The sequence below is a fragment of the Planococcus citri genome, chromosome 1 (genome assembly GCF_950023065.1).
Source record: "Planococcus citri chromosome 1, ihPlaCitr1.1, whole genome shotgun sequence".
Lineage (NCBI taxonomy): Eukaryota > Metazoa > Arthropoda > Insecta > Hemiptera > Pseudococcidae > Planococcus > Planococcus citri.
This window is the reverse complement of record NC_088677.1, coordinates 46,031,805-46,050,004: the sequence shown is the minus strand read 5'-3', so window position 1 is coordinate 46,050,004 and position 18,200 is coordinate 46,031,805. Positions and strand designations below refer to the sequence as shown.

At 32.2% G+C, this 18,200-nt stretch overlaps 1 protein-coding gene across 1 annotated transcript in view; it reads left to right on the top strand.

Annotated features, from left to right (window-relative positions):
- The window catches only part of LOC135832299 (uncharacterized), a 128,978-nt gene that overhangs the window by 72,496 nt on the left and 38,282 nt on the right, over positions 1-18,200 (top strand). Inside the window, exons 3-4 of the mRNA XM_065345458.1 lie at positions 14,539-14,626; positions 16,769-16,854. Coding sequence (XP_065201530.1) covers positions 14,539-14,626; positions 16,769-16,854 — 174 coding nt within the window. The remainder of the gene's footprint in view (positions 1-14,538; positions 14,627-16,768; positions 16,855-18,200) is intronic.

The window sequence follows — 18,200 nt, the reverse complement described above, 5'->3', positions numbered from 1 at the left end:
CCTATAATTACCAGAAATAATTACTTACGAATTAGCCCTTATAGGCTCTTCTTTGAACAGTTGACACCAACGGTAGGTGCATAAAATCCAGCAAAATTTCTTTCAAATTGTGACCTTCCCTACCTACGTATAATTCATCTGCGCAGCAATTAACCGATTTCGTTCTTAATTTAGTTGGTCCCAGTTTAATTACGATCATATAGAAAAATTTGAATAAATTCAACTTCCTTATGGCGTTTCCAAACGTTTTAGGTACCTATTCATTTATGCTGAAGAAAAAATAATTAGTGGTAGTAAATAGGTATAAATAACTGTCGCGGAATAATTCCTCTCAATTCAATGTCGAAGCTTTCTATCCTTTAAAATTCAATTCAGGTTTTGTCAACTTGAAAATAAGGAAAGATTAATATCAAAGATGTTTTAAAGCATTAAAAAATGTACCTACGAAATTTTTCATCGATTTTTCTAAAAATACTTTAGTTTTGATGTAATGTATATTGTATACTACGCGTATTTTCTCGGATTTTCATATTGAATGTACGAGGAGGAGGAACCTACTACCTACCTACGAATAGGTAGGTATAAAATGTATATTATTTTGATTTCATTTTCTATACCTACGTACCTTAGGTAAGTATTTACCTAGATATTTTTATTTACGAAAGAATTTTGAAAATTTTTTACAATAGGTAGGTAATTAGGTATTGTTTTGAAAATATAACGTGACGTACCTAAAAAGTCAATTTTAAATAGTATAGGTACTAGGTACCCAATTTTCCACGTGTACAAATACAACAAGCACGTGTTTAACAGTACCATATCTATCTGCGTACACTTCTGATAAAACAAATACCGAAGGATGATTACAAATGGTGAAAGTAATTAAGCTAACATTTGCCCGAATGACCGGATGTATTTGAATGGAGGTTGCTTCTTTCACCACGATGAGATGTTCAACGATGAATACAAAAATCGCAAATGGCTTCATTTGTACCTACCATTGCAAATTGAGATTCGAATACCTGCCACACGTTATCTGTAACATGTTTCCTGCTGGTTCTTCTTGGGTTACGAATCAAATACCAACTTATTTGTAATTAGCTGTAGGTACGCGAGATTTCCGCCGACGAAGTCAGATTTTTGAAAAATTTCATCTTTCCATTCCAAACGTTTGAATTACAACTGCGTGTAGCAAAACATGTGTACCTTAGACAGGTATTAATTAATGAAGCATATGGCGCACGCCTTCAATAGAAGTGAATAATTTTACAAAATTGCTCGTGCGTGTACTTATCTCTTTAGTGGTATAGAAAATCCAAACACTAAACTTTCCTAATCAAATCACACAAATCTCTTTCATCTCTAATAGGTGCTTTGTCAACTTGGTAAGCTTCATCAGGCTTGAGTGTGATGACGGATGAAATAAAAATCAAATTTTGCAATTTTTAACATTTACGAGATACGTATTATATTGATAAAAGTATTATATTATTCATTCCCACCCACTTGGATTTATTTGAAAAGAATTTGCATTGAATTCTACTGAAGGTTAAATAGTAAGTAAGTAGATTTTTTTGGCAATTTACCCACTCGTTTTGCCAAATATCTTCGTACCCATGTCAGATCAACCAGAGATTTATAATACGCTAAGCTCATCGTAGAAATCAGTGCCTTGGGCTATCATCAGTAAACAAGTACCTATAGGTAATACGTATCGTATGTACTTATAATAATGCAGATACATGTATACACTTAAGTCATCCCGTACTTATGTAGTTAGGTACGTATGTATTTCTCAATGCGAATTTGGACGATTCTATCTATTCTCTGTAAAATAATATCTTACATTCAAAGTTTAGTTTTTTTTTTTAATTTCAAATTTTACAAATGAATTCAAATGAAAACCAACTTCCAATTAACCTACCCTCAAATTACCTTACGCAAATTGTAGTTGAAGTACAGAAAATATTCCATTTTTCAAAGCACTATGAAGTATGAACATTATTTTAACTACCTATATCGTTTCAAAGTCTCCTAATTGTGGAATTTCTGGAGGTACGAGAAAAATGATTGATATTGGCGATGTACCGAGTGAAATATGTCACGGTTAAAAGATTCTTCGCAAGGGTATGAAATAAATTGTACCTATATGCTATGAAATAGAATTGTCAACATGTATACGTATAGTCTATATAGGTACCAGTACCATATACGCGTAATACAATACACACACACTCATACACGCTTGTCACCATTATTACTCCTTGTTATCTTCAAATTTATACTCATTTATCACAAAAACCTACGTACTTACGTACCTACATGCTAGTTAGGTACATATGTACGTATACATATAACCATAAGCGGACGATCAAAAATATTCGTCTATACTTGCTTGAATCGTAACTATAGGTATACCTACCCATTGGCACATCATTACGTGACAAAAGGCATCCTAGACTTCAAATGAATAACAAATTTGTAAAAATCAAGACGAATCGCGAAATATCTTGAAAATGTCTGTTTTTACCTACTTTAAAAGCGAGATAAAATCGTCAATAAAGTGGAAAACCCGATTGAAAATGGATTTTTACTACTCAATAGGCATAATGCGACCAATAACCATCAAAAAAATCAAAAATATTTTTTTAAAAAAAATTTTGATTTTTTTTAAATTTTAAAATGTTGAACCCCGGTTGCAAAGTTCTGGGTGAAGTCTGGGGCTCAGAGTTGGATTGTAGAATGTAGAATGTAAAATATAATGTAGAATATAATGTAGAATATGTAAAGTAGAATACATATAATTGTAGAATATGTAGAATGTAGAATATATCGTAGATAACGTTTCTGATTGGTTGTTTTTTTCCATTCATTCTCAATTTTTCTTATGAAAGTGAAAAAAGCAAAGAAATTCAATCTTCCTCGCCATTTTTTTTTCCAGATCTAAAGAGATGGGAACTTAGACCAAACTTGAAAATTATTTACAAAATTTTCAGTCTAGGTACCTATTTTTTAAAAAATTAAATTTCAAGATAGGTAATAAAAAATTAAATCAAGTTTTCAAGTTTTGATTCCGAACCCAATATCATTTGCAGACAAAATTTTTCCTACAGCACTTTGAGGTCCCCCCACAACTTTTTAGCACCCCCCCCTCACCAAATTTCCAAAAAAAAAGTCAAAGTCGGCCCACCCTAGTGGGTACCTACTACCTACCTATGTAAAAAATTAATTTGATTGGTCAGTTCAGCCCTAAAGATTACTTGATAGGTATGCTGTCCTAATATGAGCCAAATCTACTCCAAACTGGTTGATGGTTTCATGAGTTCCCCAGCCAGGGTTGTACATGTTTAAAACAAACATGTTTTAAACAAAAAAGGCCGTTTAAAACAGTGTTTTTTTTTTGTTTTAAACGTGTTTTTTTTTCAACTCTGATTTCCTAAAAAAACACGTTTTTTTTATTTCTTGTTGAAAAAAGGTGAAATTGAACAAACGGTATTTTTAGAGACAAATTTTGTGTTTTGATTCCAATTTTTCAATATTTCTTGAGCTTTATAGCTATTTTATGACGTCACATCTTAAAAATTGATGTCTGATGAACCCAAAACAAATGAATTTGTGTTTAAAACACATTTTAAACGTGTTTAAAACGCGTTTTAAACACATAGTTTTAAACAAGTAAAAAAAACTGTTTTAAAACAAAAAAAAACGTTTTAAACAAAAAAAAACGTTTTTTTTTGTTTTTTTTTTGTTAAAAAAAACACGTTTTTGTACAACCCTGTCCCCAGCGCAGATGGTGGCGGGATAAGCCAACTTAGCCAACTGGTTCTTACAATTAGCAGAGATTATAAACAAGATTCAGGCGTTGCCAGAGTGCTTCATTTTATAGTGGTGGAGGTAGGGAGGTATGGATTACGTAGGTACATACGTATTAACAAAATGCTTCGGCAAAATTGCATGTAGGTATGAATTTATTATAGTTTTGTAAAATATGTATATTGTTATGTGCCTACCTACTTGAAAATGATAATTTTATTATTATATTTAGTAAGAATCTATAATGCTCTCAAAAATCAATTTTTTAAAACTTAATTTGTATCTATTTTGTAGCATGTAAACACAGCTAAGAAAAACAGTTTCAATGTTTTCATTTAATTCGATGAATTCAGTCAAATTATAACGATAAATTTCTAACCAATTATTTTTCGTACCTATACTTATGATAAAATAATTCGTAAGGATGATTCATTTTTGAAGTAAACAGGTAACACCAAGGTAAACAGATGCGTTTATATACGAAGCACACAGGTAACTAATTTTGGTTATTTCAAAATTTTTAATCGTACGTATTTTACATTAAAAGAAAAACGCCTATTTATCCGTACCTACCTAAGTTTATGTTTATTTAGGATTTGTAGAGAAATGGTTATGAATTGTTAAAGTTGAGAAAATATTTGTTCCTTTTACATTACTTGGACTTTATTGATACAAAACGGTATTTATTTTTAGCGAAACAGAAATCCTATTACGTAGAAGAGCGATTTTTTTCTATACAGAGCGACTTACTTCGTATTCGTTTAAATACGTTTCGTCGGATTTATACAGAGTATTTTTCAATCGAATTGCTGTTAAAGTCATCGCAGAAGTAACATGCGAAAGGCTATTCTACAGTACATAGGTATCTTAAATAACGGATTCGTGGGTAGATAGGTAACGTACCTACTATTTTTACTCTCTCGAAAATTAGACTACCTACCTAAACTCAATCCTGAAAAATTTCATAGGTATAGGTACTTAAACGTAAGCATCTAAAAGGAGCTGCTTCAAAGTGGTATGAAATTTGAAACGACTGCCTAAATTGAAGTATGAAAAAAGCACAAAGAAAGCGAAAGTAAATTGAAATAATACTATCTCGTATTTCTCATAAAATTAAGCGTGCTGCGTTATTATTGCAATAACTTTTGATAATATGTGTACGTGTCTGCTGTGCCTACTTCGTTTTGTATACCTAATCGTTTATTGGGCGAATTATCGTACATACATTTATGTACTATTATGTTTCAACACTTGGAAACATGGATTAAGTAGGTACCTACCTAAATTAATTACGTATATCTTCCTGTAGGTATGGGAGAATGTCATTTTAATTGAAGACGGGAGGAGACAAGTATGGCTTTGCAGTGGTTAAGTTAAGTTTGAAGGCAACCAAACATTGAAGTACATTTTAGGAAAACAAAATCTGTATCAAGTACATAGGTACAGAAAAATTTCATAATTTTTTTACCGGATAGGTGAGAAAGTCTTGAATCATTGTTAAATAAATTCCCTCTCTTGGGAATTTTTCCTCTTAAATAACCCATAATGGATGTTATCTTTCACTTTTCAATTTTAAGATACATAAGTACATAGTATGGTACATAGTGAGATAGCTTACAAATTTAAATGGGTACCTACATGAATACTAGTTCTATACTACTCGTATTTATTAATGCAATAAATTGTTGAATGAAAATGGCGCCAAACAGACTATACGGGAAATAAGAAATGATCAACGTATTACACGCTCGACTTCTCCCTTTCTATAATCGAATATAATGAAGAATGAAATCTTAAAAATGAAAGGGAAAATATTCGCAACTTTTCACCGCGTATAGAATTCATAAGTTGAGAGTTTTTTCTGCCTGATAATTCGATTATATGTACATAATCAATTTCACGATTCTGTTTCGAAATAAATTTTACCAATCATTTTTCAAATTCTTTCCAGCGTTTTTTCATAGGAAGTAGGAACTAAAGAACAACCGTCTTTGAAAGATCGCATCAAATAATTTCTCTCTCTTTAGCATACGCAGGTACATGGTCAGAGAAGAGCGAATAAGTGGTAGGTAGCTATGTATAAAATAGGTTTTTGCCTTATTACTTACTCAAATAGTAAGTAATCGGAAAAGTAGGTAGTTGTAGAAATGTGGAAGGGAGGAAGTAAATGCGGATTAAAATATTTCAATGTCGCTGCTGTAATTCAAATATATAATAGAAAAGAAACGTTGCTCATTATTTATCAAGACTGTTTCCTTTACGAACATATTTTTGTGGACATGATAGTAATAATAAAGATACCTACCTACATAAACTTTACATACCTAACCATTTATTATGATAAATGACTAGAGAATTTGAACTTACGAAAATAACGTAGGTATCAAACGTCTTAAAAATTTAGCAATCATTTCGTCAACATAAACCCAACGCATAAGGTCATATTAAGGCGAATCCACGCGTATTCCATGCGAATATAAATATGCATTACCTACCTAAAAGGAATAATGTTTTCATCATCGTTACATCGTTGGCAACGTCTTGATAAATTATAGAAAACGTAATGTGGCATTATTTAACGCACTAATAATATTGATAATTGGACGTATAAAACAGATAGGAAATATGTACATGAGGTGAAATGATAACGGAATATAGAGAAGTAAAATCCAAACGCCGCAAAGTCACGTAGAATCGTTCCAAGACCCATTAAAGGCAGCGTCAGGCAAACGATACGTGACTGGAAACCGAAACAATGATAACTGAGAAAAGTTTTCGAAACAATTTAAGATAGTCTGTGACATTTTTACTCTACCGCTTTCGGGGAAGCGCGAAAAAATGTAAAAAAATTTTTATTAATTATCAACAGTTCGAATTACCTGACTGAAATATTAAACGCTGTCATTTTGGTGACGGGAAAAAATTGCAGAGATATATATATATACATGTAAAAACCATACATTACGAGATCCGTTTTATATAAAATCGGGCATTGCGAGATCCTGAGATCCTTTTGCCGGATCTCGCAAGTTCTTTCATATGCCACGGTACTCGCGAGATCCGGGGGACCCTGTACACCCATTTTCAGCCGGATCTCGTTTTACCTACTATTTATATACTTATATACAATTTTTGAAAATAGATAAACGATGCATCTTGCGAGATCCACCCCCAAATTACGTTCGGGCAGTTAGTGGATCTCGGTTTATGCGGATCGCGAAATTGATGGCGGCAATGCATAGAAAGGCACTGATTACACACTGGAACGTGCGTTCGAACGAAGTTGTAGGGTTATTATTTGAGTTTTTCGCATTTTTCGAAATTTTTTGGGGTGGATCTCGTAATGCCTGTGTATATGTCGGATCTCGCAATGTACTCTAAGACAGTGTATATATATATATGTATCTAATGATCTTCGCAACGCGTATTGGAATAGGCACTTAAAATGGTACAGACTACAGACAATAACTACATGTACATAGGTACTCATTAAAATAATTTTAATCGAGTTCCTACAATTTTTGAAAATGAAAATCATTTTACGAAAATGGAGACAAATTATATATGGATTTTTACAATCAAATTATTAAAAAAAAAATAAATAAAACAAGACAAAAAATATTACTCGTGGTACCCAATAATCGTTTTATTAGAATTTGCCTCATAAAACCAGTTTAGTTTCATCACAAAGTCACTCCCAAGAAATGCGTGTCTGTTGAAAATAATTATACCTATAGGTAACATAATTAAGTGAAGGGTGTTTTACGATTAGAATTGGAAATTGTTGAAAATTTTCCCATAACACTTCAAAGTACTTGAAACTATAAACACCTGACACAAACATTACTGAAACATCATTTACCAAAGCATTAATCTTCCAATACAATGACATGAAATTGAAGTGTAAATAAGTTTTCTAACGTAAAGTAGTATCTAACCCTCTCTTCTCTCTTTGTATAGACTGTTTCGAAACAGAATAGGTACCATAGTTAATTAATACGCGATATTAAATCATCTACATTTGTAACAAATAGCGATAGATCTCCTAGTTACACCAAGGTATACATATACGAGTAGTATATGCGTGATTTATTCTTGCATTACCTACATACTATTTGTGTCATCATCATTTCATTCCAAGGGTGTGAAATACATGGATACAATGATACAAGAGCTGCCAACTAAAAAAAAAATGTATTTGTTACCTATATCATTCAAGTCTTATTATTTACATTTATTATGGAGTATTTTTAGTAATGCTTCGGCGAGGAACTGATTATCCAATTTTATTAAACGGTTTCGTTGCATTCGTTTCCATAAAATGACATTTACGGCAAACTGGTTATACAATTTATACAACTTTATTAACATGTTAGATTGACAGCAATTCACGGCGAACAGGTTATGCAATTTCATTAACGCGTTCAACTGTACGGTATTTTTTAGTATCGAAGTAAAAAAAAATCTGGCTTCTGGACACCCAATAGGCCAATAATACACACGCACGAGTAGATTTGTAGTATGTACCTATCTATACTTAGGAAGAACGTCTAGGAGAAATTTTTCTAAAATTATCTCTTTTATTAGCAGGTATCGTGTGCACGAATACCTATGTAAAATCCAAACTTGAGCGATCGATGTGTTTTTCAAGAAGAGAAGAGTGATTATTTATTTGAAAAAAAGTAATATTAGCATTTTTTATAATACATAGTTGAATGTAAGAAAATGTTGCAAGCAGATATTATGATAAAGGAATAGCATTTGGCATTTATCTGCTACCTACGATGTTTTTCAAAACAAATGACACGGAATTCCGAAATATATTTTGTAATTTTGAACGTAAGTCGGTTGTTTTGTTGACTGATCGCTGTGACATTTGGTATTTCAAAAAGAGATAAAGTACTCGGAAACGTAAATTGAAGAAGAAATTTTATTAAAACATTTCTGCGAGTAGTGTTTACTCGTTCCGAAGTTTATTTTTTGGTATTTCCTCAAAATAACACGATAACTGTACTGCTTAGTGGAATTGGAATTGTTTTGCGCAACTTGGAGGTTGAAAATTTTTGTACTTATGTACCTACCTACATTATTTTAGAAAACAATCAGGTTGAAAAATTTGCGAGAATATTTGTGTGTTCTTTTTTAATTTTGTTTCACGATGTAACGTTCTTGCTGTGTGTAGTTATAAAAAAAAAATAAATGTGTAAAAATTCGTACATAACGATTTCATCTCTCATGTGTTAGTGTTATCAGAGTTGAAGGAGACGAACGTGTATTCTCCAGCTTAAGAAACACAATTTGTTTTTTTTTTGCTGATGCGAAACTTTTAAAATATTGCGTTAAATATCTCGAGGGATTTCTTCGTAGAACATTGATATTTTTGTTTAGGATTATCTGGCGGATCTAGATGTTGAAAAACTTGTCGAGTGATTCTTTAACCCAATTTTCAAAAAATGTTGGAATTAATTTTTAACCATCTATCAACAACGTGAAACGTGATCACACATGACGTATTACTAACGAGCAAAAATAATAACATTGATATTCTCGAAAAAAATTTCTATTGGAAAATAGGGGAAAGTCCCCTAAAAGTGCGCAGTCTCCTAATAGTGCGCAGCGCCATATCTCGCGATTGGCACCACTGAAAAATTCGCGAGGTAGCTCATTTGAAAGAGCGTGTCATGACGATTATTTTGATGTATCATACAAGCCATTTGGCTAAATTTTACGCATGCAAAGTCAAAAAATGTGAATTTTCAATTTCTGATGTAATTTTTTTTTGTGAAAAGTTAACAATTTGTATTGCTCTTGTTGAATTGCAAAAATTTATGAGATAAGTTATATTATATCATTTTGTAGGGAATTTTATCCTCTTTAATATTGTTGTAAAAGTTTGAAAATTCATCCTTTCGTTTTCTTGAAAATAATTTTTAAAGAAATAGAGGATATTTTTGAACTATGGATTCCCAATAGTGCGCATTCTAGAAAATCTGTAAATACACTTGTGTTTTTCACTACCTGACTTTTGTTTTGATAGAATGGAGTGTTAAATACCTGTAAAAGGCTAAAGGGTGTTAGTTTTCAGTGAAGAAACATTCCTAAGAGTGAAAGAATACTTGAACAATGGGCTTTCTTTGCAGAAATAAGCTCACACATAACCCCTACTCATAGTAAGACATATTTTCGCAATTTTCGTCATGTACTCATGTTTTTTATATCTGTTCTCAGTGTTCTCGAGATAATGAAACGTATTATTGCGATTTTTGTCAAGAATTAATTTTTTTGAAGTGAATTTACACATCGCGCACTATTAGGAACCCTACTGCGCACTTTGAAGGAGCCCATGGCTCCTAATAGTGCGCATTTGACATTTTTTACTCAAGGTAGGATTTCTCAGTCAGTTACCAATGAAAAATTTTGAAACTCTGGAATTATGTAGCTGAATGATACAGCTACAACATATCAAAAAATCACGATCCTAGGTAACTTTGCGGCGGAATGACAGCGATTTTGGTACTAAGTGCGCACTATTGGGAGACTTTCCCCTACTCGTATTATTCAGCTATGGAGATCAAGTTTGGATAGTTTAAAATTAAAGGGTAAGGGCAAAAGGTAAAAAATAGGTTCAAAATTAATAAACACTCGAAAGAAGTGCGAAATAGTCTACCTACCTACGTATTTCGATTTCTCGTCCCCAGTAGGTACATAAATGTGAAAACATTTCAAAAACGAAGTAAGTGACAGTGATATTTTCAATTTACAAATATACGAAACCGTTTCTTCCTTATTCGAATTATAGCACTTTTATCACTCCTTTTGGCAATTTTTTTCCTCGTATTGGGAGCATTCTTTCGTTTATTTATGCAAATAAAAAAATAATTTCAACATCTATACCTACATAATACGGCGAAATAAAGTCAAAAATAAATCACTTAACGTAAGCACTTTCAAATTAGCAAGAATGCTGTGTTTCCGAGATCATTAAGCAAAAGTCACATTATTATCCTCTTTTTTTTTTACATTTTTCCACTTCTACTTTTTTTTTCAGAAAAATCTTTCGTGTAATTTCCTGAAATGTAGAAAAGCCCCGGTAATTTCCTGCTCGTTTTCGAAAAAGTTTTTTTTTTCGAAGCGTCTCGTGAAGTGAACCAAAGCACAATGTTTTACGCATCACTGGGCTTCAGATGACAAAAGGGTAAACAATGGTGCGGAGGGAATAGAGGCCTATCATTTTTACACGGATGATGTCTTTTATTGTGTTACCTACCTGCGATGAAAGTATTTTAATATTTTAACGCCATTATATGACTCAACCTTTGGTGTAATCGTTGAGGTTTTGTGTATACGTGTTTTTCTACTAAAAATGGTATTCGAAGGGGTTCATAGTAAAAGAATTTGTGAATCGAAAACACGTATTGATACCAAAATTTAATGGGGAATAAAACATTCAAAGTGTCAGGTTTGCTTTTGCTTTTACCGCAGTGTGTGGAGTCAAACAGCGTAGGTATGTTTGTGTTTATTCCAGTTTTTTAAACATGATTTAGGTAGGTACTATCGTATACTGTGGTCGCGTGTTCGTGTATTATCATATTTGGAATTCAAACATTAGTCCTAGGTATTTTGGTGGTTTTTTTTGGGGGGGGGGGGGGGGAATTGAGGACATCGAAAAAAAATGTTGATTCGATATTAAATCAATTAATTTTTTGTAGAAATGTTAAAAAATTCGTTGAAGATTTTGAACCGTCAACAAGCGATGGTCTCTAGACACAGACAGAGCAGCTATACCTACTACCTACGGGATAGCTTGTCCCTTCAAAATTAATAGGTAAGGAAAAAGTTGGAATAAGAATAATATTAAGTCGATGGACAATACAAGAGGGGAAAAGGAGGGGAGAGGTCGCCACTGGAAGTGACTGGGTGTCTGAAAATATTTTTCTCATTCGTTTGAAAAAGAGAATCTCGAAATATGTACTTTAAATTTAGGTTTAGCGGTTTAATAGAAATAAAAAATTACGTTAGGATGTTTCATATTGATGTTAAAAAATAGTTGTTTTAATAAAGAAACGCGAAGTTTAGTAATTTAAAAAGCACGGCGAATCATTTATCACTCGATGATGCAGAGTATTAACCATACAAAAAAAGCCAAAGCTTTTGAGTAACTTACTTTTGTTTTAGAAAAACTTTATGCACAAAGTATAAATGATTTAAGAGGATGAGTTGAAAATGCTTTAATCGTTTTCTGCGAACGTTGCAAAATAAAACAGAATGAATTCGACCCGATTTGCATATTTAATAAGAAATTGGAAGGTTATTGTTAGAGAGAGCAGATTTGCATTTCAAAATGGACAAAACGTTGTGATAATTAGTTTCGATGCGAGTTTTTTTCTTTACTAAAGAAGAAAATGCCATTTTGAAAAAATCCGACGCGCATTCGAGATTAGGTGCCAATTTTGTAAATTGAACGAACCATCATTTCGCAGGAATTTATCGAGATTATGAAAATTTACGCCAATAATTTTAAGTAGCAGGTATTACATTTGTACAAAACCAGAAAACTTCTGGTACTAATTTCGTTAAAATAATTTGTAAAACTTGGCGGTGGTATTAAAAAAAAAAAAATCATCGCGATTATAAATAACTTGCTTAACAAGATTTTGGAATTAAACCGAAAATTATGCTAATAGCATTAGTTAATGCGTGTCTTTAAAAAAATTCTATTTTCACATTGAATGAAGTAAAAAGTTTTACTAATTGGCTCCGTTGCTTAATAACTTAGGGGACATTTTTGGCCCTTCTTAATTTTCAGGAAAGCTTTGATATAAAGATTGTACTTATGTTTTACCGAAAGTTTTCCCAACTGTTTAAACAAAAAATGACAATAGAAGTGTCTGCCACGCTTCCGTATCAAAAGTGGTCTAAAATTGATGAGTTTCGCAGAATGAATTAAAAGTTTGATGTGAGGTAACAGCATTCCAAGATTATTTTTTCGTTAAATAATGTTGGGTTTCTCGCCATTTTCTTTTAGAAAGACCGGAAAGGCGTCTTGTTTATAAAATAAGATCTAATCTACGGGAGTTAGTTTATTTTTATTTTTAAGGGTCGCTACTCTCAGTAGGTTATCAGTAATAAATTTAGAATCTTCACTTCATAATTCGCTCATCAACGAATGAATAGTTTTAAAATAGCATATTGATATACTTATGCCTCGGAGAAACATTATATCTTTGGTTATTGTTTGAGATATTTCGAAAATATCTAATCTTAATGTCAAAAAAGCGAGAGTCGTGAAAAAATTTTGGATCAAAAAATCGCCCATACTTGTCAGTTGTTTGTCCAAAATTCACTCGTACAAGTATTTTACATTTTCCGAATTAAAAAAAAAATGAATTTTCAAAATAAGTACCATACCTATCTCAAACAACGTCCAAACATAATGTTTCTCTGAAGCATACTTATACTCGTAATAAAAATAATATTTCAGAACAATTCATCTATAAATGTATGAATTATAACGATTCTAAATTCTAGCACTTACACACCGAGAGCATACCTAAGTATACCCTTAAAGCACCAAAGTACCATATTTGATCACTTTTATCAAATTTTATACAGCTAAATCAAATTCTATACAAATGTATACAGTTTTAAACAATTTTATAAACGTTTATACAATTAATGCAAAATATCCATTCTACTGAAAAAAATTTTATCCAATTTTATCAAAGCAATTACTCTTCTTTTTATCAAAATCTATATGAATGTATAAAACTGTATACAATTATATGCATTTGATACACCTTTATAAAAAGCTAATTCAATTTTGATGAAATTCTATAAAATTTTATGCAATTTTATCAAAGCAATTACTTTTCTTTTTATGAAAATGTATAGGAATGTATAAAACTGCATACAATTGTATCATATTTGATACACCTTTATAAAAAGCTATTTCAATTTTGATGAAATTCTATAAAATTTTATGCAATTTTTATAGAACTCTATACAAGTTTATGCAATTTTTATAGAATTCTATACAAGTTTATAAAACTTTTTTTCCTGGGTTAGCACTATGCTGAGATTTGGCAGTACCTACCTATACCAATTAAATTGATCTGGTCACCTTCTGTATTACCTACTCAAAATAAAGCATAAGAATAGTTACATTAAAAAAAAAAACAACAAACACTTGTGTTCGGTACCTAGACCTACCTACCTACGTGAAATAAAAAATATTTGCGTTAAAAAAAAGGAATACAGATAAAATGTAATTACTTCTATCTACTAGGTATATGTCCTTCGGCATTTTAAATTCGTCGACCAGAACTACAGTTTTGATTTAAACAATTCGATGATTTGTTAAAAACAGGAAAACTCAGTTCTAAAAGGAGATAAATAGCGATGACACTACATTGTAGATTTTAATTGAATTCGAACCACTTGTTGCTACCCGTTATCTATCAAACGGTTACAGATGACCTGAAAAATTATTTCTACTTATAATCGCGCAGATGGTATATGGTTATTGGAAAATTGTACTTTTCCAACCGTAAAATTATGATACGAAGAAATTAATTATTGCATACTTACCCTACCGTAATTAAAAATATCTCAGTCACTTGTTTTTATACTCGACAGTGTGTAGACATTTTTATACTTTTTGATAAAAAGGTATGTAATTTAAAAGTACCTATATTTAACGCAAAATGTGTATTTTTTTGCTTACAGAATGTGTCCGTGCTGGTAATTTTAATTTATAGTTGGAGAGTTAATGAAAATTCCAAAAATTATACGCAACTGGATGAAGTGTACTACGGTAAGTGTGCTGTGATAAGGTAGATATAAAATACGTACAGTCAGTCATTTACTTCTTACTTTACTCATGACCGCTTAAACCTATTTGATCCCATTCGAGTAAGGAATATTAAATTCAGGGGGGGGGGCGACTGATCTTGCGAAAGTATTTCATAAAGATTTGACGGCAACATTTCTGGAGGAGAAGAGAAGCGATAAAACAACAAGTAAAAAACAGAAAAATCAATTTGAAAAAATTGAAGCGTAAAATCAGGTATACCTACTCATTTTACTTACAAGTACCTACACAGCTTTGTTACATCACGTAATATGTAAGTAAAATTAAATGCAAAATTTCCATTTAATAATTTAATTTTTGAAAAACTTTGTGGTTCCCATGACACCAACAATAAAATACAAAACACAAAAAATTACTTCGATTTAAAAAAAATTACCTAAATGATTCAACAGCAGTTTAAAATTTCGAAATATCATTATAATTTTTCAAGGCTCGAGCAATTCATCGATTCATTTTTCAACCCTACAATATACGAGTCAAAGTCAGTGTTTTTTTTTAATTTGGAAAAATGCACTCATCTCGGGTAAAAAAAAATCAAATGAAATTGATATAAGCACGTACCGGTATGATGTAGGGACATACTTGCTATTTTGAGTTGAAAATAGTCTATAGATGAATTTTGGCCGGGTGGGTGACCCGGAAGGTGGTTCAAGGGTTCCCAAAATGGTGAGAATCAATTCTTTTGTAAGAATTATAAAACATAAAAAAATTTGGCAAATTTGGTCCCAATTAGGGTTAATGGTGTAGTTGGACGTCTTTCATGATACATGTATCGGGTGAACATTTTTTTTTTGGCTAAAATTGGCCAATTGGAGCGGTAAACCCATGAAAAAAACAAATTTTGCATTTTTGAAGGTCTTCCGCCTATACATACCTACATATAAAAAATTCTGAAAAAAATATACATTCGGGTGAGGTACAAAGGCCGTTTGAAAAGTAAATATGCGCGCTTTGCCTAGAAGATATGCTAGAAAAAATTTCAAAGAAAATTCCCTGAATATGTAATTACTCTTGGATCGGATAAAAACTGCCAAAATAATGTGGAAAATTTTCAATTTTACCCCATTTTGAAGGAGCGATCTTGAAATTTTATCACCGGGATTTTGGACCATAACGAACAATTTCTTCTGGTTAGTTTCAAAATCCGAAGACGAAAACCAGTAAGTTAAGTACCTAAGTATAAAATTGGCGAGAAAAAATTAAGGAATTTGTCATTTTTATTTACAAAATATCACCAGGAGAGAGCTTCGTCAATTATTGCTAGGAAGGAGAGGAGGAAAGGCTCATTTGTCTAGCTGTGTGAGCCTGTTTCATTTGTCTAATGTACTAATATAACTTTTATAAAAATTAAAATCTCGCTGACTAAACGAAGTAAGTAAGTGCAAAGGTCGCTGATTGCTTAAAAAGCATTAGGTAGAAGTTTGGAATTTTTAGTTGAAACGAGACGTTTACAACGTTTCCTTTCAAGCTTTTGAAACCGTATGTCACATATTTTCCTTTTAAAGCGGTTCAAATGTCAACGTGTTATTGCTACGAGTACCGCTTAATGCAATCACCAGCTCTTTAAGGAAAAGTCGCTTTTCTTGTAACTACTAACAAGGGGATTCAATCTGCATGCCAGATTCTTGTAAAACTATTTTCTACTTTACTTGTTTCCTTAATAGCTGCTTCTATATAACCTTAAAAATGAGTTTGGCGAACGTGCTATGACTTAATGAGGTGTTGCGAAAAACAAATTAACTTGTTGACTCGTGTGGGTAGAATAGACGTTTTCTCTCGTTCGTCTTTCTATGCGGCGGCGATTGCGTTCTGCTCTAATGGATGAATTGAAATTGCTGATAGCAGAGAAAAGTTTTCATTATAAGAGTACAAAAATGAAAAATTATTGTTCACCTTGCTGCCGTGTGCCTATAGGTACTGCCTATCCTCAGCCTCGACCGACCATTCGTCGACTAAGTATATCTAATGAAAACTCGACTGCCTACACCTACGTATAACTACAGCTCGCTATTTTATTTATTCGAGTTTATTTTTGCTTTTTATTAATTGTACCCGATTGTTTAGTTATAAACTGATTTATTTCAGGTGTCCAGATCGCTTATGTTGCCATTGTTACTGTTCATTTGTTCAATATATGCCTTTCGTTGTTGTTACTTTATGCAGTATTAAAGGTAGGCATTTTATTTTTATTAATTTTTTTAATTTAATTTTTACCTACCGTAATTAAGCTATTTTCCAACATAGCTTCGATATGATCAAAAAGGAGGAAAAAAAATAACGAAATGAAAATTTAATTAACGTGCGCTATTTTCGCGATAATTAATGATGAAAGTTGAATTAAAATGAAATTTTTCAAATACCTATCTCACTTTTTAAAGTCATGTTCTCAACTAAGTACGTAGGTACTGGGTACTACGTTGGTTAGTACCTATCAAGCTATCTCTATATACCTACCTAGTACCTACATAGCTGTTTATGATATAACCCGCAACATTCACGGCTAAAATTATCTTTGCGGTTTGAAGCCGTGAAGCCGTAATGTCGGCTTGTTTCACACCTACGAGTAGGTATATGGTTTAAAATTTCATGTTGAAGTTAAACCACTAGTCAAAATTTCCGATCAAGAATCGTTGGCGCAGGAAAATTAGCGTCGGTAGTTGAAATTCAATAGCGAAATACACGCTAAGCGATTCTCATTTTCGATTTCGAGAACCGATAGAATAAACGCGACTATGGAGAATTTAAACCGCCTTTAAGTAGATTTTTTACATAGCTAAAGTAGTGCATGTATGCCACTATAAGGTTGAAATATACGTGACCGAATCATTACTTTGTTCCCTAGACGGTCGTTTAACTACATTAAGAATGTAATATAAGCTAGTGGAAACGCGTTATTGCCACACGAAATGAGCAATAGTACGTGCGATATTACCATGCTAAATGCAGCTGAGCGGCGCATTTGAAAAATATTATTTTCAACTTGGTTTTTCATTTCCGCCAACTCCTCGACGATGTCAATGTATCGTGGACAAAAAGTTTACCTATTTTTTTTCTCTCTTTTCTTACAACCGCCTCGTGTGGTGAAAAACACCGTAGATATTTTCATCGTATGTACCCGTGTGAGAAGAAGTCTCACTCACCTACCACAACCTCTAATACCGTGGAATTAGAAAACTTTTTATGATGCATTGTGCAATTTTAAACTCGCCGAGTTGAAATAAAAGTACATAGGTTCGTTTTGGTCAGAAATATCCATCCAAGTTATTTTTTTACGCATAATTTTCCCGAATATTTTACCTATTTTAAACTTCATTGAGTAAGTACCTAACAGAACAACTAATGTGAAAAATATAAATTGAAGTCTTGGAATGATACGATCATCATTTTAATGACAAAATTTCTGAAAAGTACAGAGGATTACTTATAAAATCAGAACTAACCTACCTGTACCTACCTACCTATGCTAGGAAGTACGAAAATGTATCTTGTACTACGGAAAAAATAAAAAGTAAGTACC